The sequence below is a fragment of the Euprymna scolopes genome, chromosome 42 (assembly GCF_053919585.1).
Source record: "Euprymna scolopes isolate OS-2025 chromosome 42, ASM5391958v1, whole genome shotgun sequence".
Taxonomy (NCBI): domain Eukaryota; kingdom Metazoa; phylum Mollusca; class Cephalopoda; order Sepiida; family Sepiolidae; genus Euprymna; species Euprymna scolopes.
Window position 1 is genome coordinate 28611551 of NC_136523.1, and position 18082 is coordinate 28629632.

The 18082-nt window shown below is 33.6% G+C and overlaps 1 protein-coding gene across 1 annotated transcript in view; it reads right to left on the bottom strand.

Annotated features, from left to right (window-relative positions):
• Positions 1-3675: 3675 nt before the first annotated feature.
• LOC145266976 (uncharacterized) overlaps positions 3676-18082 on the bottom strand; it is a 260300-nt gene continuing 245893 nt past the window's right edge. The window contains exons 13-18 of the mRNA XM_080122815.1: positions 16401-16505; positions 14104-14207; positions 12753-12871; positions 10818-11003; positions 9410-9589; positions 3676-6540 (exon numbers count right to left, since the gene is read on the bottom strand). Coding sequence (XP_079978941.1) covers positions 3885-6540; positions 9410-9589; positions 10818-11003; positions 12753-12871; positions 14104-14207; positions 16401-16505 — 3350 coding nt within the window. The 3' untranslated portion in view covers positions 3676-3884. The remainder of the gene's footprint in view (positions 6541-9409; positions 9590-10817; positions 11004-12752; positions 12872-14103; positions 14208-16400; positions 16506-18082) is intronic.

Genomic DNA, 18082 nt, shown 5'->3' on the forward strand with positions numbered 1-18082 from the left:
ATTATATTTTTCAGAAATTAAAAAAAAAAATTAAAGTTTTTTTTTTTTTGACGTCAAGTTTTGTCAAATATTTTTGCCAATTTTTTTTTACGTCAAGTTTTGTCCAAGTTTTTTTTTTTGACAACTGTTTATTATTTCATACTGTTTTTTTTTGTCAAAAATGATTTTGTCCACATTTTAAGATTTCTGTAGAAGTTTATTTTCTTTTTGTGATTTTTGTTTGAAATCTTAATCATCATTTGGTCGTCTTTTACAAATAATAGGAAGTATATTTGTTTCATATATACACAAGCACACATATAGTATATACCTGTGTGAATATATATATATATATATATATATATAACAGAGAGGGAGAGTGAGTGTATATACATATATGCACGTAATAGACTAATATACATATGCAAACACATAATATAGACATGCACGTGTATACATACAGATTAAATATGTATACATATATAAATACATCTACATACATGAACATATGTATACACATATACCGACATATATACATTTCTTAAACAGGCACTGTTTTCATTCAACTTGTCAGTGATGATTATGCTCGTATAACGAATAAACTGGCAATATATATATTGACAAACCCATTTGGTATTAATGGTAAAAATGTTCGCTAATGAGTTAGGAGACCAATGTTCAAACGTTGGTTAAGTTATACCAAAGACAAAAATGTTACATGATGGCTTCAAATATATATATATATATATATATATATATATATATATATATATATTGTTTGTTTTTGTTAGCGATATTATTGAATGAATTCAATTATTTTTATGGAAGCGCATTTTTAACTAAATGCGACGTGGGATTAATTTTCCCTTTTGACAAGTTTGGTACCCCCAAATGGGGAGCGGCATATGTATTATTTTTAAAATATAATTATCCACTGACACGTGTTTCCTCATCTATGACTCATCAGAGTGGCTGAATCCAGTGAGATCGGGACCCCATGATAAGAAGCCTAAGCCTCTTCTACTGAGCTATCTTGCAGGACTACTAGTTTATCGCATTTTTACGTAGATGTTGTTTGTTTGTTTTTGTTAGCAATATTATTCGAGTCTCGCTGGATTTAGCCACTCTGATGAGTCATAGACAATGAAACACGTGTCAGTGAATAATCATATTTAAAAAATAATACATACCTAAATACATACATACATACATATATATATATATATATATATATATATAGATATATATTGCAATTCAAGTCGGTGATACTCACAAAACAGGAAGACTTAATGGAGGACGCTTACTGACAATTAAAAACCTCCTTGTTTCATAGTAATATTTCCAGTTGTAAAATTGTTAATAGAATCGTTTTCATCCATTTATTTCTTCATAGTTGTTTTAACACTCAAATAAACCACTTCAGAACAGGGTCAAATTCCATATTTGTTACTATTCTTCAATTATGTGTGTGTATATATATGTATATATATATATATATATATATATATATATATATATATATATATATATATATATATATTTATATTATAATTATTACTATATTATATATATGGTATGTAATAAACACACTCTCCCAAAACAGCACAAGCACCACAGAATTTTTTTTTTTCAGTTACAAAAGATTTTTTTTCTTTTTTTTTTTTTACAATAAATTTAATGGTTTTAATAATGTCACTCTGTACATTTTTTATATAATAAAATAATTGTTTTTGTTTGTTCCATATTCCCTGCTCGCTGGCAAGAAAAGCTAGATTTAAAAAAAAAAAAAATTTTTTTGGATTGTAATTTTTTTTATATCCATAAGATCTCATAAAAAAAAATCTGCAACTCCCCATAAAAACATTCTTTAATTAATGTAACTTTTTGATTCCTTAAACTTTATTAAGACATACTTTACCATATATCCACATTTTTCATGAGGAAATCATGAGGCTTAATCCTAATAATAACTGATAATAAAAAAGAAAGAAAAGAACTATCATGCATAAAAATTTAATCTTTATGATAAAAAATGAGAGGCTTAATCTTAATAATAACTGATAATAATAAAAAGGAAGAAAACTATCATGTATACAAATTTAATAATGATAAAAAACCGAGAGGCTTAATCCTAATAATAACTGATAATAAAAAAAGGAAGGAATAATCATGATTAAAAATTTAATCTTTATGATAAAAATAACGATAGGCTTGATTTTAATAATAACTGATAATTAAAAAGAAACGATTAATCACACATGAAAAAATTAATTTTCATGGCAAAGAACTAGAGGCTTAATGTTAATGATAACTGATACAAACATTTCTGGCTACATATGTGCATACAGGTAAAATATGCAATTGGAAATGAGTACCACAGAAAAATGATATTTCCAAACAGGTGACACCAGAAGTATGGAGATAATTGTTTAACGATAAGTTTCCAGTCGAAACATGAATTTCTTGCAGATGACATGTTCCCTGCTTGGTAATACCATTTTCTTTGGTTCATTATGTTTTATTGAATATTTGGCTTGACTAAAGCTGTGTCAATCCTAGACTTTAGTTAAATCATGTATGCACATATGTAGTCATAAATGCTTGTATAAACAAAAATGTATTTATGCGCGCACACACACGAAATTATACAAGGAGGATAACAGTTTAAAAATTTGGTGTTTCCCCTTATAATAAGAAAACAAGGGAGCTAACTCTGGGCTCTGGTAGTATATCAAAGGGAAGTAATTCTGGTTAGTTATTAAACTTCTGGATATTTCTTAGAAGCAGCTTAGTACAGTGAATAGAAACTAGTCGAAAACAAAATTGCCTTTTACCGTCGATATAAAATAGTTGCAAATGAAACAGCCTATTACCATGGATAGAAAATTGTTTGTAAATGAAATAGCCTAGTACTGTTGGGAGAAATCGGTTATAAGCAAAACTGCCTATTACCATGGATAGAAAATTGTTTATAAATGAAATAACCTAGTACTGTTGGGAGAAATCGGTTATAAGCAAAACTGCCTATTACCATGGATAGAAAATTGTTTATAAATGAAATAACCTAGTACTGTTGGGAGAAATCGGTTATAAGCAAAACTGCCTATTACCATGGATAGAAAATTGTTTGTAAATGAAATAGCCTAGTACTGTTGGGAGAAATCTCTCTCATATATATATATATATAATATTGATTTAATAATAATGTTTAACTGAAGCTTTAGCAAAAACGAATCCAAGATTCTTACACATATTTTAGAGAATTTACTTTAGCAAGACTTCTTACAAAGACTTGATGTTAAAATAATTTTCTGTGAAACACGATTCTTTTCTAAAACTTGATTTAAAAATTACTTAAATTTGCATAATTACATAATAGCTCTACTATAAGAAACTAACTATTGAGCTTATTTTACATTGAAAATTCAGATTAATTTGCATAGATAACTAAGATTTTTCCGAAGACATTTTGCATTAAGTTGGTCAATTACTTGTGTATATATATTTGTGTGTGCGCCAGTGTTATCCATAAAATTACACGCTTACAGGGGACAACAGATATATTTTCAACAATAAGATCAGAGATAGATATAATTTTCATATACCATGTCAGTATTATTTTTTCTTAATGTCAATATTTTTTAATGTTTTACATATAAAACAAAATATTGACTTGGAAAAAAAAAAAGGTTTACCAGTCATTGTTTTTTTTTTTAAATAAAGATAAAAAAACAAACAAACAAAAAAAAACCCAAAAGGATTTATATAATAATTTCACTTGCCTTACTGTACAACCCAGTCTGTCCCCAAAATTTATTGTGATTATTATGTTTTTTTTTTTTAAATAATTTTTTTTTAAAAACAGTTTTTAATCCATATCATTAGCGTAATTATTATTATTTATGTTATACACTTGTTTCTTTTTTGAATTTGCTCGAGAGACTGTCCTCTTGAGGTAACCAGATATCCAAGCACTCAGACTCTGAATCAGAACTAGATTCTGAGCCAGAGTTACCGTCCTCTGTCAATTTCTCTACCTTTCTATCGTGATTATTACTATTCTGTTCATATGAGCTGAATGATCGTGGAAACCAGTAGAGGTTTGACCCTGTCGAGCTGTCACTGCCCTCGATGACAGGACCGCCCGGCTCGCTTCGTTCTTCCTGACACTTCTTCAGCAGTTTTTGGATTACTTTCTCCTGGTAGGAATGGTTCACATAGGCGTACGGCACCTTCGGGGGCCGGTCCTTGAACTGCTCCTCCCATCCGAGAGAGTGCTGCTTAGAAAGGCGGGTGTGTCTGTTGCCGTGTGAAACCCGGTGGCGCCGGTGGTGTGTCGGATCTGAATGGTGATCAGAGTCGTGGTTCTTTATCGTCGTCGCCGCCGACTGATCTGCCGACGCTGCATTTTTGGCACGTGATATCTGGCTATCTGACTCGTGGAACATGTACGGGCGACCTTCGCCGAGCTTGGTTATTCCACCCCGGCAACCCGATTCTCCGATTACTCCATCTCCACGACTGCTATTATTATCGTCCGATTCATATTTGCAGGGGACACTGCCGTGGCTGTTTAGGGGCGCAGATGACACATAGGGGTTATTTGTATGAGGATGTGGGAAGGGAGATTGTTGTTGTGGTTGATTGTGATGATGCTGATGATGATGGTGATGGTGATGATGATGGTGATGATGCTGTTCTTGGCTGTCGACACTCGCCAAATCTTCCTTGTTGCACTCAGTGTTGGTCATGAGTGTCTTATTATTGTTATCAGGGTGATAGTACGGCCCATACATTGTTGCTCGTTCATTAATATCTGCTGACCTCTCTATCGTATTTTCTAATAAGGCCTGTCCTGAGGCAATTATGTTAGAATCCTTACTGCTATTATTATTATTGTTGTTATTGTTGTTATTATTATTATTACTGGAGCCACTTGAATAAGTATTGCCCTCCGTGGGCTCCGGGGGAAGGTAACCTTGGAGGACATTGTTCGTCGTCGCACGGCCCATAACTTCACTTTTGTCGATGCTGATTTCGCTATGACCATCAGAATCACGTAAACGTGGGACAAAACCGTCCCGTGACGTACACTCATTTGACAGACTCCGGGAGTCATGCTTGCCGATGTTCGGCAATGTGTTACATCGTTTCGGCTGCACGGGGGTAAATGCACTTAAATGTTGGTATGATCCCAGCGAGGATGCACCAGGTGAATGACAGTGTGGGAGTGTCTGTGAGCCAGACGGGGAAATGAAACTGCAAGACGGACTGGCAGTGATTGTCTCAGGGGATGTAGGACCCCCCACGGGGGGAATTTTATTTCTGTCGAAGGGCAACGAGGGGAACATTACAGGCTGTGGCGTCGATGGCGGATGCTGTATATTCAGAGGGAGCTCATTTGGGGTCTTTTCCAGATGATCCACAGACAGTCCCTGCTGATGCCCACCAAGATTACCATCCTTTCCGGAATCAGGATTGGCTTGAATCTGTATCTCGATGCTCCAGTGAGTGTTCCCATCGGAACTTGTGCAGTGGCTATATCGCTTGGTTGGATCATCAAGGTTCACAGAGTTGAAGTCGCTGACATCCTTGTTGATTTCTTTGTTAATCAGCTTCAAATGATTGTGCCGGTTTTTTTCCCAGAATTTTTTTGCCACTCCATTCTGACGTGGATTGTAAAAGTTTGGGTAGTTTGTTTCATGTGCACTACTGACTGATCCATCTGTAAATGAGGGTGGCTGAATCGGGATCAAATTCGATTGCTTCACTGGATGGTCAATGACCTTCACCTTGTTCTGCCGCTCGATATTATAAACCTTGCCAGTAAGTGACTCTCCGTCGACACTGCTTGCTGATCTCATGTGCCCGTTGACGTGAGTCATATGGTTCAGGTTGGTTGGTGGCACTTCAAAAACGTCCACCGTCTTCTCGCAGCAGAAGAAACGACGCCAACAGGCGCGCGAGTCATCTCGTAGAAGGCAGAAGAAGCCGACCAGAAAACCACCCAAAACAATACTGGCAAGGCCGTACAGGTAACTAAAGATGAGCCCCTGTTTGGGGATGATAAGCCTGAAGGGCTGTGCAATGGCAAAAGCTGCACAGACCCACGTAAGGATGAACAAAAACAGAAAAGTGACCAGCGCCCGAAGCTGCGTAATCGGACGCCTCTCCTCATCTAAGATGCTCGATGCATTTGAGATATTGCTGTCATCTGAGTGGATTGAACGGTTATCCTGTTGATGATGGCCTCCACTGACTGTACTACCACCACCTCCTCCGCCACTGCGGTGATGATGATGGTGTGTGGCTTGGATGCCAGGGACTGGGCCTGTGACGGCTGGATGTGCATGATGGTGGTGGTGATGATGCGTGTCCTGATTTGGAGAAAGCTCAATTTCGTTCACGTGCAGTTCTTCCGTCTCCTCGGAATAACTCGGATTGTTTGTGGACCCGCGGATGACACATGAGATTCGCAAGAAGTAGATGAGGTTGATCCCGACAAGGAGGGCAACAGGTCCATAGAAAGCTCCGAGGCCTGGGTCCCAAGATAAATAGCAACTGAAATGATAAAAAAGAAATATAGTTTTAAAATTTTAGAAAAATCAGAATTTATTAAAAACTAGCCTGAGTGTCTGGCATTGCCCGGGTATTTGGAGGTGTGTGTTGAGAGAGAGAGAAAAAAAAGTGGTAGTAGGTAGGCAGGCTGGAACCTGTGAATGTGAAAAAAAAACCCCAAAAAACGTGACTTCTTTGCTGGTGTGTCTATCACCAAACCAGAAGTGTCAAAGGTTTAAATTAAGGCTAGTCAATCGAAAAGAGGGGATGGCTTTTGAAAATATTGATAAAAAAAGCGACCCCTCCCTGTCGAAAAGTGACCAGTTGAGGGTGTAGGACTTAATGTTTTTAGCCAATTCTTTGATATCTGTCATCTGAAGGGTCGAGCTTCAAAACAATACTGATCTCGTGAAAATCTGTCACCTCTGTCAAAAGTTTTAGGCTGACATACATACATACATACATTTAAACAGACAGGTGATATATATATATATATATATATATATATTATAGATGAATCAATATAAAAGTGTGATGCTGTTTTGTCATACGCTTGATAACAAATTGTTATTCATTAAGACACTGCCAAAGCTCCCCCCTTTTTTTTGGGGGGGGGGGTAACTGGTTTTGCCCAACATTGTGGGGAAACAAGTACGGGGTAGAAAGCTGAAAGCTTAACTGGCCTAAAGCCAGACGTTCATTTCTGCGCCTAGGTGATTTGCATTAATTTCTTTATCATCGCTAAATTTGAACGCTTTAAACTTCCGGTCACGTCATGATGCAGCCGTAAACTCTCAGGTTTTCTTTCACTTTCTTTACCGCCTTCGTGTCACGGGTTCAAGCCTGCATGCCTACTAACACTTTTTTTTCCTAAAACACACACACCTACAAACATCCGGGCAACACCGGGCATTCCTGCTAGTCTATAATATAAATCTCACCTGTCTGTTTAAATGTATGTATGTATGTCTAAACCTTTCGACAGAGGCAACAGATTTTCACGGGATTGGTATCATTTTAAAGCTCAACTCTTCTGACGACAAATATAAAAAAATTGGCTAAAAACATTAATTCCTTCACCCTCAACTGGGCACTTTTCTATAGGGAGAGGTCTCTTTTTTTCACTGATATTTTTGATAGTCATCCCCTTCTTTTCAATTGACTAGCCTTAATTTAAACATTCGTCACTTCCGGTTTGGTGATGAGCGCAACAGCAAAGACGTCTTGTCCTTTTTATGTTTTTTTTCCTCCTTTGCGGTATGGGTTCAAACCTGCCTGCCTACCACCACTTTTTTTTTTTTTTGTTCAACAAACACTTCTAACACCCGGGCAACGCTCGGCACCCAAGCTAGTCTAATATATAAAAGACTATGTTTGTCTGTTTGTCTCCATATTTTCAAACTCTATCTCCTCCGAAACTAAAAGTCTAAGAATGGTGCTAGGTGGCTTCAAATGATTAGATTTATTATGGACTGTTCTTTTATGGGTCTTTAGCTGGTTAAAATAGTTTTTAAGGGGTTAAAATAGTTTTTAAGGGGTTAAAATTGAAAAAAATTGTCATACATTTTGTACATTCATCTTGATTTATTTTTAATTTTTACTCCTCAGTTCGTATGCGTGTCACGTTGGTACAGTGGTAACATCACCAGCTTTTGGTTCTACAGTTTGGGTTTCGATTCTAGTTGATGGCACCCAAATATTTTTTTTTTTTTTTTACTTTTGAAATCACGACTATAATAATATATACGAAATCTGGACAAATTAAGATACTATATTTAAGTGTATTTTTACGCCCAGGCAAAGCTGAGTGGTTAATGATACACTGAAAACCTGGGTGTGCTAAGTTCGAATCCTGTTTGTTCCACAGAAATACTTTCACAAACCCACACTTTTTTTTTTTTTTTTTTTAAAATTACATTTTCACCCCAAACAAGGCACATTGTCACTTTGGTGTAGGGGGCTACTATCAGGGTAGCAACTACTGGGGTACTATGTTGGGATTTGGGCAGCAAGATGTCGGTTCACATTACACTTGAACTTCTGCATGTCAGTACAGTTAGGGAAGCAGGGATCTGGAATGGAATTCCAGAGTCTAGCGGTTCTGGGGAAGAAACTACTGGAGTAGAAAGATCTTTTACATCTAGGGATCTCTACTGTGTGGGGGTGGGATTTAGCTGCCTGTCAGGTTTTTCGAGGGTGTCTACATCGTGGGGGCACAAGTGTCTGCAGCTCGTCAAAGCATTCACCATTAAAATACTTGTAGAACAGGCAGAGGGATGCAACGTTTCGTCGACGGGACAGACGCTGAAGCTTAGATGCCAGTTCAGGGCCTATCAGATTGAACCTTGTCTAGGAGCGAGAGACTAGCAGCAGATGCACCAGCCCAAATGTGACAGCAATACTCCATACATGGACGAATGGTGGCCTTATAGATGTACAGGATACTTTCAGGTGTCAGTAGTTTTCTAGCACGGTAGAGAGAGCCTACCTTTTTCGCAGCGGCCCTGACAATGTTTTCAATATAATTGTTCCAACTCATGTTTCCTGTGAACATTAGGCCAAGCAGTTTGAAGGACAGGGAGTCACTGGCCATTGCTATTGGTGGCAGAGAAGATTTCTTGTAATTATTGAAGGAAACCAGTTTAGTCTTGGCAGCGTTGAATGTGACCATCCATTTATGTCCCCATTCCACTACAGATTGGAGGTCATTCTCTAGTGTTTTTGCCATTTCTTTAGTTATGTGTTCATTTGTTTTCCTGTCATGCCTGTTATAGAGTGTGGTGTCATCAGCATTGAGGAGATAAAAAAAATAACAAATAATCGCACACACATACACACATAAATGGATATAGGATAGAAGGCATGTACTCACTATTCCCTTCCTGCGTAATGGTCCATATTAACAGCGGCTGTGATTCCGCAAATGATGAGAGGAACTCCCCAGCCTAAGAGGTAAAATCTTAACATGGGTTTTGGGGGCAGGGGCATCAGCAGAGGCTCAGGCGGAGGCGACGGAGGTCTTTCCGCCTTCGTAAACTTTTTCAACATGTTGCTGGAAGAAAAAAGAAATTAAAAAAACATTTTTTTTCATTAAATAAAGAATATATCAATTCAATTGGGTTTTTAGGCAAAAAAGAAAAAAAAAATTTCCGAAACATTTTATAATTTAAGCTTTAAAGAAAAAAAAACAACATTTCAATGATGGTGCATTATTTCATTAAAAAGAAAATATTTTAGGTAAAAAACACAATTACATATTTATATATCATCTCGTAATTAGTAGAGATTCGAAAAATTACAAAAAATGATCTACTAGAATTTTTATTAAAAAAAAATTATAGATATTAGCAATCTGCCATTTTCTATGTTGAAATAGTGGATTTTCAAGGATTACAATTATCGTGTCAAAATTATATTCTGCAGTTACCTCCCCTGGATTTTAAGTTTTCAATATTAACAAAACTAGTTGAGTACAGGTCAGGAGTGAGGGTCAATTTCAAAAGCTTGTCAAAACAGGATACTTCCATGCGGGGATCAGAGTGTTGATGGTGAAAAGATAGAAGCTTGGTTTTAGATGCATTAAAATTTACCAGTCACCTTTTTTTTTTTGAGTAGTAGAATAATCTAACCCTCTTTCCAGCGATATTGGCAACAGATTTGATGCATGCGTTCTATTTCAGATCAGGAATGAATGTCAGTCTCAGAATCTTGTAATAAAATGGAGCTTTTTTAAAATGAGAGCCATTCAATTCCATGTGGGGTGTGATGGGGATCACAGCGATTATGATAAAAAGAGAGAAGCTTGGTTTTCGATGCATTAAAATTAACCAGCCACCTTTTTCCCCATCTCTTAGGCTCTGCTGGCCTTTGAAGTGTTGCCATAGATTGTGGTGTCGTCTGCATAGATGTTGATGAAAGATGTTAGAATGTGATTTGGGAGATCATTGATGAAGTTGGGTGAAAATGATCTTTTTTGACCACCTAGTTCATTAAAAAAAACAAAAAGTTTACAAAAGACGCAAAATTTTAATCTGCCTACGTGGAAGTGATTGTGTCCGTCAGGTCAAAAAATAAAATAAATAAAAATAAAAGTTTATAAAGAACGTTAAATTTTAGTCTGCCTACTTTGAAGTCGGGTTAAAGAAAAAACAAAAAATAAAAAAGTTTACAAAGGACATAAAATTTTAGTCTGCCTACTTTGAAGTGATTATAACTGTCGGGTTAAAGAAAAAACAAAAAAAAAAAAGTTTACAAAGGACATAAAATTTTAGTCTGCCTACTTTGAAGTGATTGTGACCCAGAAGATGCAGCAGAGGGAGCAGTAGTGGATTCCGATGCCGACAATCTGACACGCCCGCCTGTTGTCCACTCGATTGATACCCATTGTGAATCCGATGACTAGAAGCAGGATGCTGATGCTCAGATTGATGACCGAATGCTTCATTTTTTTTGGTACACGAATGAATCTAAAAATATACGGCAAGGAGCAATATAATTTAATAACAAACAAAAAATATAACAATGATAAAAAGAATTTTAAAAAAGTTGATCGTAACGCTTAACGTCTGTAATTGACCGAAAGTGACTTTCATATTTTCAACTAACCTGAAAATAGATAAAGTGATGACCCTTTGTTTGAATCCTTTTTTGAAATAATTGCAAAAGTTCCAAATGGTAAAGAAAAAAAACCCTTATCAAGTCCAAAAGTCACTTGAGGATTAGGATAAAGTTCAATGATGAAGAATATTAGGAGAGGATAGTTTATGATACTTATTTATTGACATTGCATCTGAAAATCAGTGTTGTAATCTGTCCTGTGGTAATGTGTTCCACAGATAAGAAATTCTTGGAAAAACTCTGATGTTTGATGTTGGAGACACAGAGGAAAAAAGCAAAATTCTTTACGATATGTAAACGTGAACTGGATCGATTCTTGACTGGAGTTTGGTTTGGTTTGTTTTATGGCATATCAAACCTTTTTGGGTTATTTAATGCCGAATCCAGTTATTTTAGAAAAAAGTATTCACGTTGCATCCAGTTATTTTGTAGAAGGTTTTTATTCTTCAAGCTCTTTGTATCTTCAATCGCTAGTTTATAGTGTTTGGTTTGGTTGTTTTATAGTGGATTTTGTCGTTTTTGTTCCTTGCCTTGCAAAACATGAATGAGTTTTACAATAGGAGGGGGAAAATGGTTACAGTATTAATATTTGGTACATTTTAGGTTAGGAAACAAGTCAGGAAGTGGGGGAGATAGAAAGAGAAAGGGGAAATGGGAAGAAGAAAAAAAGGAAAAGGTGGGTTGTTTTTGTTTTACGGCATATCAACCCTTTTTGGGTTATTTAATGCCGAATCCAAAGATTTTGAAGAAAATTTTTTTTAAATAGAATATATTTGTTGTTTTCACGTCGGTTTCTATTTAACCCATAGTTGGGACCCTAACAGGTAATACCACTCCGGGTCAGAGTGGACCTGGGAGCAATGGTAATTAAAGGGTGGCTCCACACTCCCCAAAGCCCACAAGCTGGGGCCCTCACCACTGGATATAGTTTAAGGTCATAACCAGGACCCCCATTGAGGGACTTTTACCCTCTGCAGAGGGTCTGTCGACGTATTCTAATGCCCCACCGACAGGGCCTTTTGTTTTTGGGTTTGCAGAACATAAGTTTTGCAAAAGGAAGTAGAAAAACAAAAAGCATCAAAGAGAAAGAGGATCCTGAAGTTGATATGCCATGTCTAATCCAACATTGACAATAAAATTTGGTGCTTGATTTTTAAACAAACGCATTTCAAGTAAAAACATTATGTACTTACTAGTGTCATGGTGAAATTAGTATAAATTCCAAAAATGCCGAAAAATTCTGTAGATCTGCTGGATGTATTATTTACCAAAAAATTATCCACAATTACGTTCTTAAATGCTTTGGTTTAAAAATGGCAGACCTTTAATTTATCAATTTTAGTCAAGGGTTATCTCCCTTGTTTGTCATACAGAATTGGTCCCACAACTTTTCTACAATAAAACTTGATGAAATTCTATTTTTACTTGTAATTATTTTTCTGCTGTATCGTTTTTCATAATTTAAAAAAAATTTAAATTAATTTCGTCATGACAACTAAGTACATAATGTTTTCACCTGAAATGTGTTAGTTTAAACGATCACCGATGTAAACAAGCACATTTGGCAGAAGAGTCATTTAGTGCAATGTAAGATTTACCTGAAGCAGGTGATGTAGGTTATGATGACGGCCATCGTGCAAAGTACACATGCGCAACTCCCCAGGTAAATTACGGGCTCCATCATGATGAATCCGATGCGGAGATTCGGGGTCAAATTCTGGAAATTTGAAACAAAAAAATTAGCTTCAAAGGTTTATTTTTTCTTTTAAATAAAAGAAATCAATAAAGAATGATAAGATGAAAAATATTGAAAGGAAAAAATGAATGAAAATGAAAAAAAGTGAATGAAAATGAGACAGAAAAAGAAAAACAATAAAATAAAAAATTAAATGAAAATGAAAAAAACAAATAAAAGGAAATGGAAAGAAAAATAATAAAGGGAAAGAAAAATAAAGAAAACTAATATAAAAACGAATGAAAATGGAAAGAAAAATGAACGGAAGGGAAATGGGAACAAAAAAAGGAGAATGCAAGTTATATGACAGTAAATTAATGAAAGAAAAATGAATGAAGATGAAAGAAAAGAAAATTAAAACAAAGAAAACCCGAATGAAAAAGAACAAAAAAAAAATGGAAGAATCAATGAAAATTGAAAAAAAAAAAAAAAAAAAAAAAAAAATGAAAATTGAAAAATGAAAAAAAAAAAAAAATGAAAATTGAAAAATGAAAAAAAATGAAAAAGAAGGAATGAAAATTGAAAAAAAAAAGGAATGAAAATTGAAAAAAAAGGAATGAAAATTGAAAAAAAAGGGAATGAAAATTGAAAAAAAAAGAATGAAAATTGAAAAAAAGGAATGAAAATTGAAAAAAAAAGGAATGAAAATTGAAAAAAAAAGGAATGAAAATTGAAAAAAAAAGGAATGAAAATTGAAAAAAAAAGGAATGAAAATTGAAAAAAAAAGGAATGAAAATTGAAAAAAAAAGAATGAAAATTGAAAAAAAAAAGAATGAAAATTGAAAAAAAAAGAATGAAAATTGAAAAAAAGGAATGAAAATTGAAAAAAAAAATAATGAAAATTGAAAAAAAAAATAATGAACATTGAAAAAAAAAAATAATGAAAATTGAAAAAAAAAAAAATGAAAATTGAAAAAAAAAAAAAATGAAAATTGAAAAAATTAAAATGAAAATTTAAAAATTAAAATGAAAAAAAAAAAACAATGAAAAAATGAATGGGTATGGAAAGGAAAACGTAAATGAAAACGAAAAAAAGCAAATGTAATTTATAGAAAGCAAAAAATTAAAAAGAAAAAAATATTTTTTAAACTTTGTATAATTGCAATCATTACGACTATTCTCATCTTTGCTTACATTTGAAAATTTCAGCCGATTTAACCGCTGACGTTTATGCAAAACTTGAATATCAAAGAAAGTAACGCAACAAATTTTACCTGTAAGATGGCAAAATTGGTCAAATGATAACAGTGTACGGTGGTGATGTTTCGATAATGACTGACAATGTTGCAGCCATCTGTACGCCATTCTCCTAAACCATCTGAAAAAGAAAAAAAAAAAACATTTTAGAAACTTTTACGTAACCGGCATTGCTCAGGATTCTTAATGTTTTCATTTTTATTTAACTCACTAATAACTTTTCATGAAAAAATTTTCTATTAATTATTTTCTTGTAAGAAAATACTTTTTTGTCATTTTTTTTTTTTAATAGAAATTATTCCAAACAAGGCAGGAAGCCACTTGATGTTAAAAGCTAACAAGAATGAAAGATGATTATAACAAAGATGGGAGATGCCTTATTAGACTAAACTTCTTAACATAGCTGTTTTTTTAAAGCTTTTTCTAAAACACAGCTGTTTTTTCTAAAGCTTTTTCTAAAACATAGCTGTTTTTTCTAAAGCTTTTTCTAAAACATAGCTGTTTTTTTAAAGCTTTTTCTAAAACACAGCTGTTTTTTCTAAAGCTTTTTCTAAAACATAGCTGTTTTTTCTAAAGCTTTTTCTAAAACATAAATGTTTTTTCTAAAGCTTTTTCTAAAACATAACTGTTTTTTCTAAAGCTTTTTCTAAAACATAACTGTTTTTTCTAAAGCTTTTTCTAAAACATAACTGTTTTTTTAAAGCTTTTTCTAAAACACAGCTGTTTTTTCTAAAGCTTTTTCTAAAACACAGCTGTTTTTTCTAAAGCTTTTTCTAAAACACAGCTGTTTTTTCTAAAGCTTTTTCTAAAACATAGCTGTTTTTTCTAAAGCTTTTTCTAAAACATAAATGTTTTTTCTAAAGCTTTTTCTAAAACATAACTGTTTTTTCTAAAGCTTTTTCTAAAACATAACTGTTTTTTCTAAAGCTTTTTCTAAAACATAACTGTTTTTTTAAAGCTTTTTCTAAAACATAGCTGTTTTTTCTAAAGCTTTTTCTTTTAAATGTTTTATAACTGTTTTTTCTAAAGCTTTTTCTAAAACATAGCTGTTTTTTCTAAAGCTTTTTCGAAAACATAGCTGTTTTTTTAAAAGCTTTTTCTAAAACATAGCTGTTTTTTTCTAAAACATAGCTGTTTTTTCTAAAGCTTTTCTAAAACATAGCTGTTTTTTCTAAAGCTTTTTCTAAAACATAGCTGTTTTTTTAAAGCTTTTTCTAAAACATAGCTGTTTTTTCTAAAGCTTTTTCTAAAACATAACTGTTTTTTCTAAAGTTTTTTCTAAAACATAGCTGTTTTTTTAAAGCTTTTTCTAAAACATAGCTTTTTTAAAAGCTTTTTCTAAATATAGCGTTTTTAAAAGCTTTTTCTAAAACATAGCTTTTTTAAAAGCTTTTTCTAAATATAGCGTTTTTAAAAGCTTTTTCTAAATATAAATCTTGAAAAAGTTTTTACGTTTCTGAATTTCTGAGATGCCGATTGGTATTATTTGGAATCTTCAGACTACTGCTCTCATCTGGAGTGTCATTTTCACAATGTTTCAGTAGATATAAGCTTCGAGCTTCTTTAGGTGTATTTTGTTGAACTCAGGTATGTTTTTGTCAAACTCGGGAATTTGGATGGAAATTTGAATTTATTTACTTTACATCTGACAAAACAAGAGCATGATACACCTGTTAAGTAAATAAAGGGTTCTGTTTGAAATTCTGTCCAAATTCCGGAGTTCGACAGAAACATTCCGGAGTTCGATAAAATGCACATGAAAAAGGTCGGTAGTTACATCGACAGAAACATTGTTAAAATAACGCTCAAAAGTAGAACAGTATATAAATCCAAATAATACGATTAACTTTTCTTTAAAATGTAGATTTTTTTCTTTTAATAGATTTTTAAAAAAATTTTTTTATTATCGATTTTTTTATATAGATTTTTTTTTTAATAGATTTCTTTTAATACAGATTTCTTTTTTAATAGATTTCTTTTGATGTAGATATTTTTTTGATGTAGATTTTTTTTGATGTAGATTTCTTTTGATGTAGATTTTTTAATATAACTTTTTTTTAATAGATTTCTTTTCATACAGATTTCTTTTTTAAATCTGGGTTTTATTATAGCGTTTTTTTAATAGAAGAATTTTTTAAATTTAGAAGCTTTTTTAAATATAGATTTTTTTAATATGTGTATTATGGCTCTTTAATATTGATCTTTTTTTAATATAATTTTTTTTATATGGCTTATTTAAATTAAAACTAACAAACAAAAAAAAAAATGCTGCATGAGGCCCAAAAGATTGGCCACAACCACATTAGTCACTTACTATTGCTATAGAAGTCCCAGTAGACGGCTCGTAATAAGCTGTGATCGACGTGTGGTGTTTGAAAGGTGAGTATCACTGGATCTGATAAATTTGTTATTGAATAACCTGAAATTACAACAACAACAAAAAATATATGTTAGGGATAAATATCTATATTTAAAAGTGACCTTGTCTGACTGTATGAAGAACGATCTCTACTAAACTACTCTGTCAATGTTCAGTCTACAGATTTGAAACTTAATGTGTAGGGAATTTGAACCTGTCAAACAAATTCGATTGGTTTCTTCGCTGGTAAAAATAGCTGTTAAGGGGGTCAAAACTGAAAAAAAATTGGAACTTGGCAGGCGCAAGTCTACTGAAGTGTTATTTCTATGCATGCGCAAATATACATTTATACGTTTTACAGAGTTATTTTGTAAAGTTTTTGTATGTGTATGTACTTAGCTCAGATGGTATCAAATACTGCTGGAAAGGTTTGGTTTCGATTTTAGCTGACGGCACTCAAGTCACATCTTTTTAAAAACTTGAAATCACTATTATATATTGGGTACAATATAATAATCGATAGAAAACATTTGTGTAGAAAATGTTGATTTCAGTGTATATAATTACTTGTGTTCCGATTTACTTTGGATCTATCTGTTATATAAAAGGAACTTTTTTTTTTTTTATATGGGGGTCACCACTTATCAAGGCCCGAAGGCCACTCAGGGATAAGGGTTATTGCGTGTACAGTAATCAGTGAGATAGTATTGTAGTAATCATTAGTATTGGGGGTTTCGATAGAGTGTCTTACTTAAGGGGGCGGTTTGTCAGGAGTTTGTTTATGTTGGACTTGAAGACGTCCAAGTTGTAGTCAGGTGGGAAACAGGCAAGTGGCAGAGAGTTCCACTGGCGTACAGTTCTAAGAAAGAAGCTTTCCTCATGGAATCTACGTTTAGATTTAGGCACAGATAAAGAGTGGGGAAAATTATTGACAGTAGTTTCAGCCAGACGGGTGTTTCTCGTGAAAGATTGGCAAGGGGGGACGAGGGATTGGAGCTCAGACGAGCACCTGCCATGGAAATAACGATAAAACAAGGACAGACTTGCAATGTCTCTTCTGTCTTTTCTTTGTGTGTGCGAGTTCATTCCCTATAGACTCTGAAATGGCTGGTCCGATTTTATGAAATTTCACACAAATGTACTTTATGTATCTGGCAGTGTTGTTAGACTTTGTATTGAAATGTCTTCGATAAGTATCAATAAGCGAGAAAATATGATGGAAGAAGAAACAGACGATTTTGACCAAAGTTAACACCTTCAACAGCCTAACATCACAAGTGTATTTGAAAAGTAATAAAACTTTTCAAGCATAAAGGCCCGACATACGAGTTCTTTGGTATGACAGGGGCGTGTTCAAAATGAATGTTTCTGTTTAAAGCACAATTACACCATGATACTTGAATTTTTCATTTTAAACTGGAATACAAGCCATTATCATCACACAAGTAGTAAGGCCAGGCATATAAAATCACCAGTAGATTATTTGATATTACAGAGGCACGTTCGAAATGAATGCTTCTGTTTGGAACACAATTGAAGCATGATACTTGACTTTTACAGGTTATACTTTAATTCAATCCATTATAATTTTATAAAATCAACAGTAGGTTCTCTACAGTGCAATATATTTTGGACTA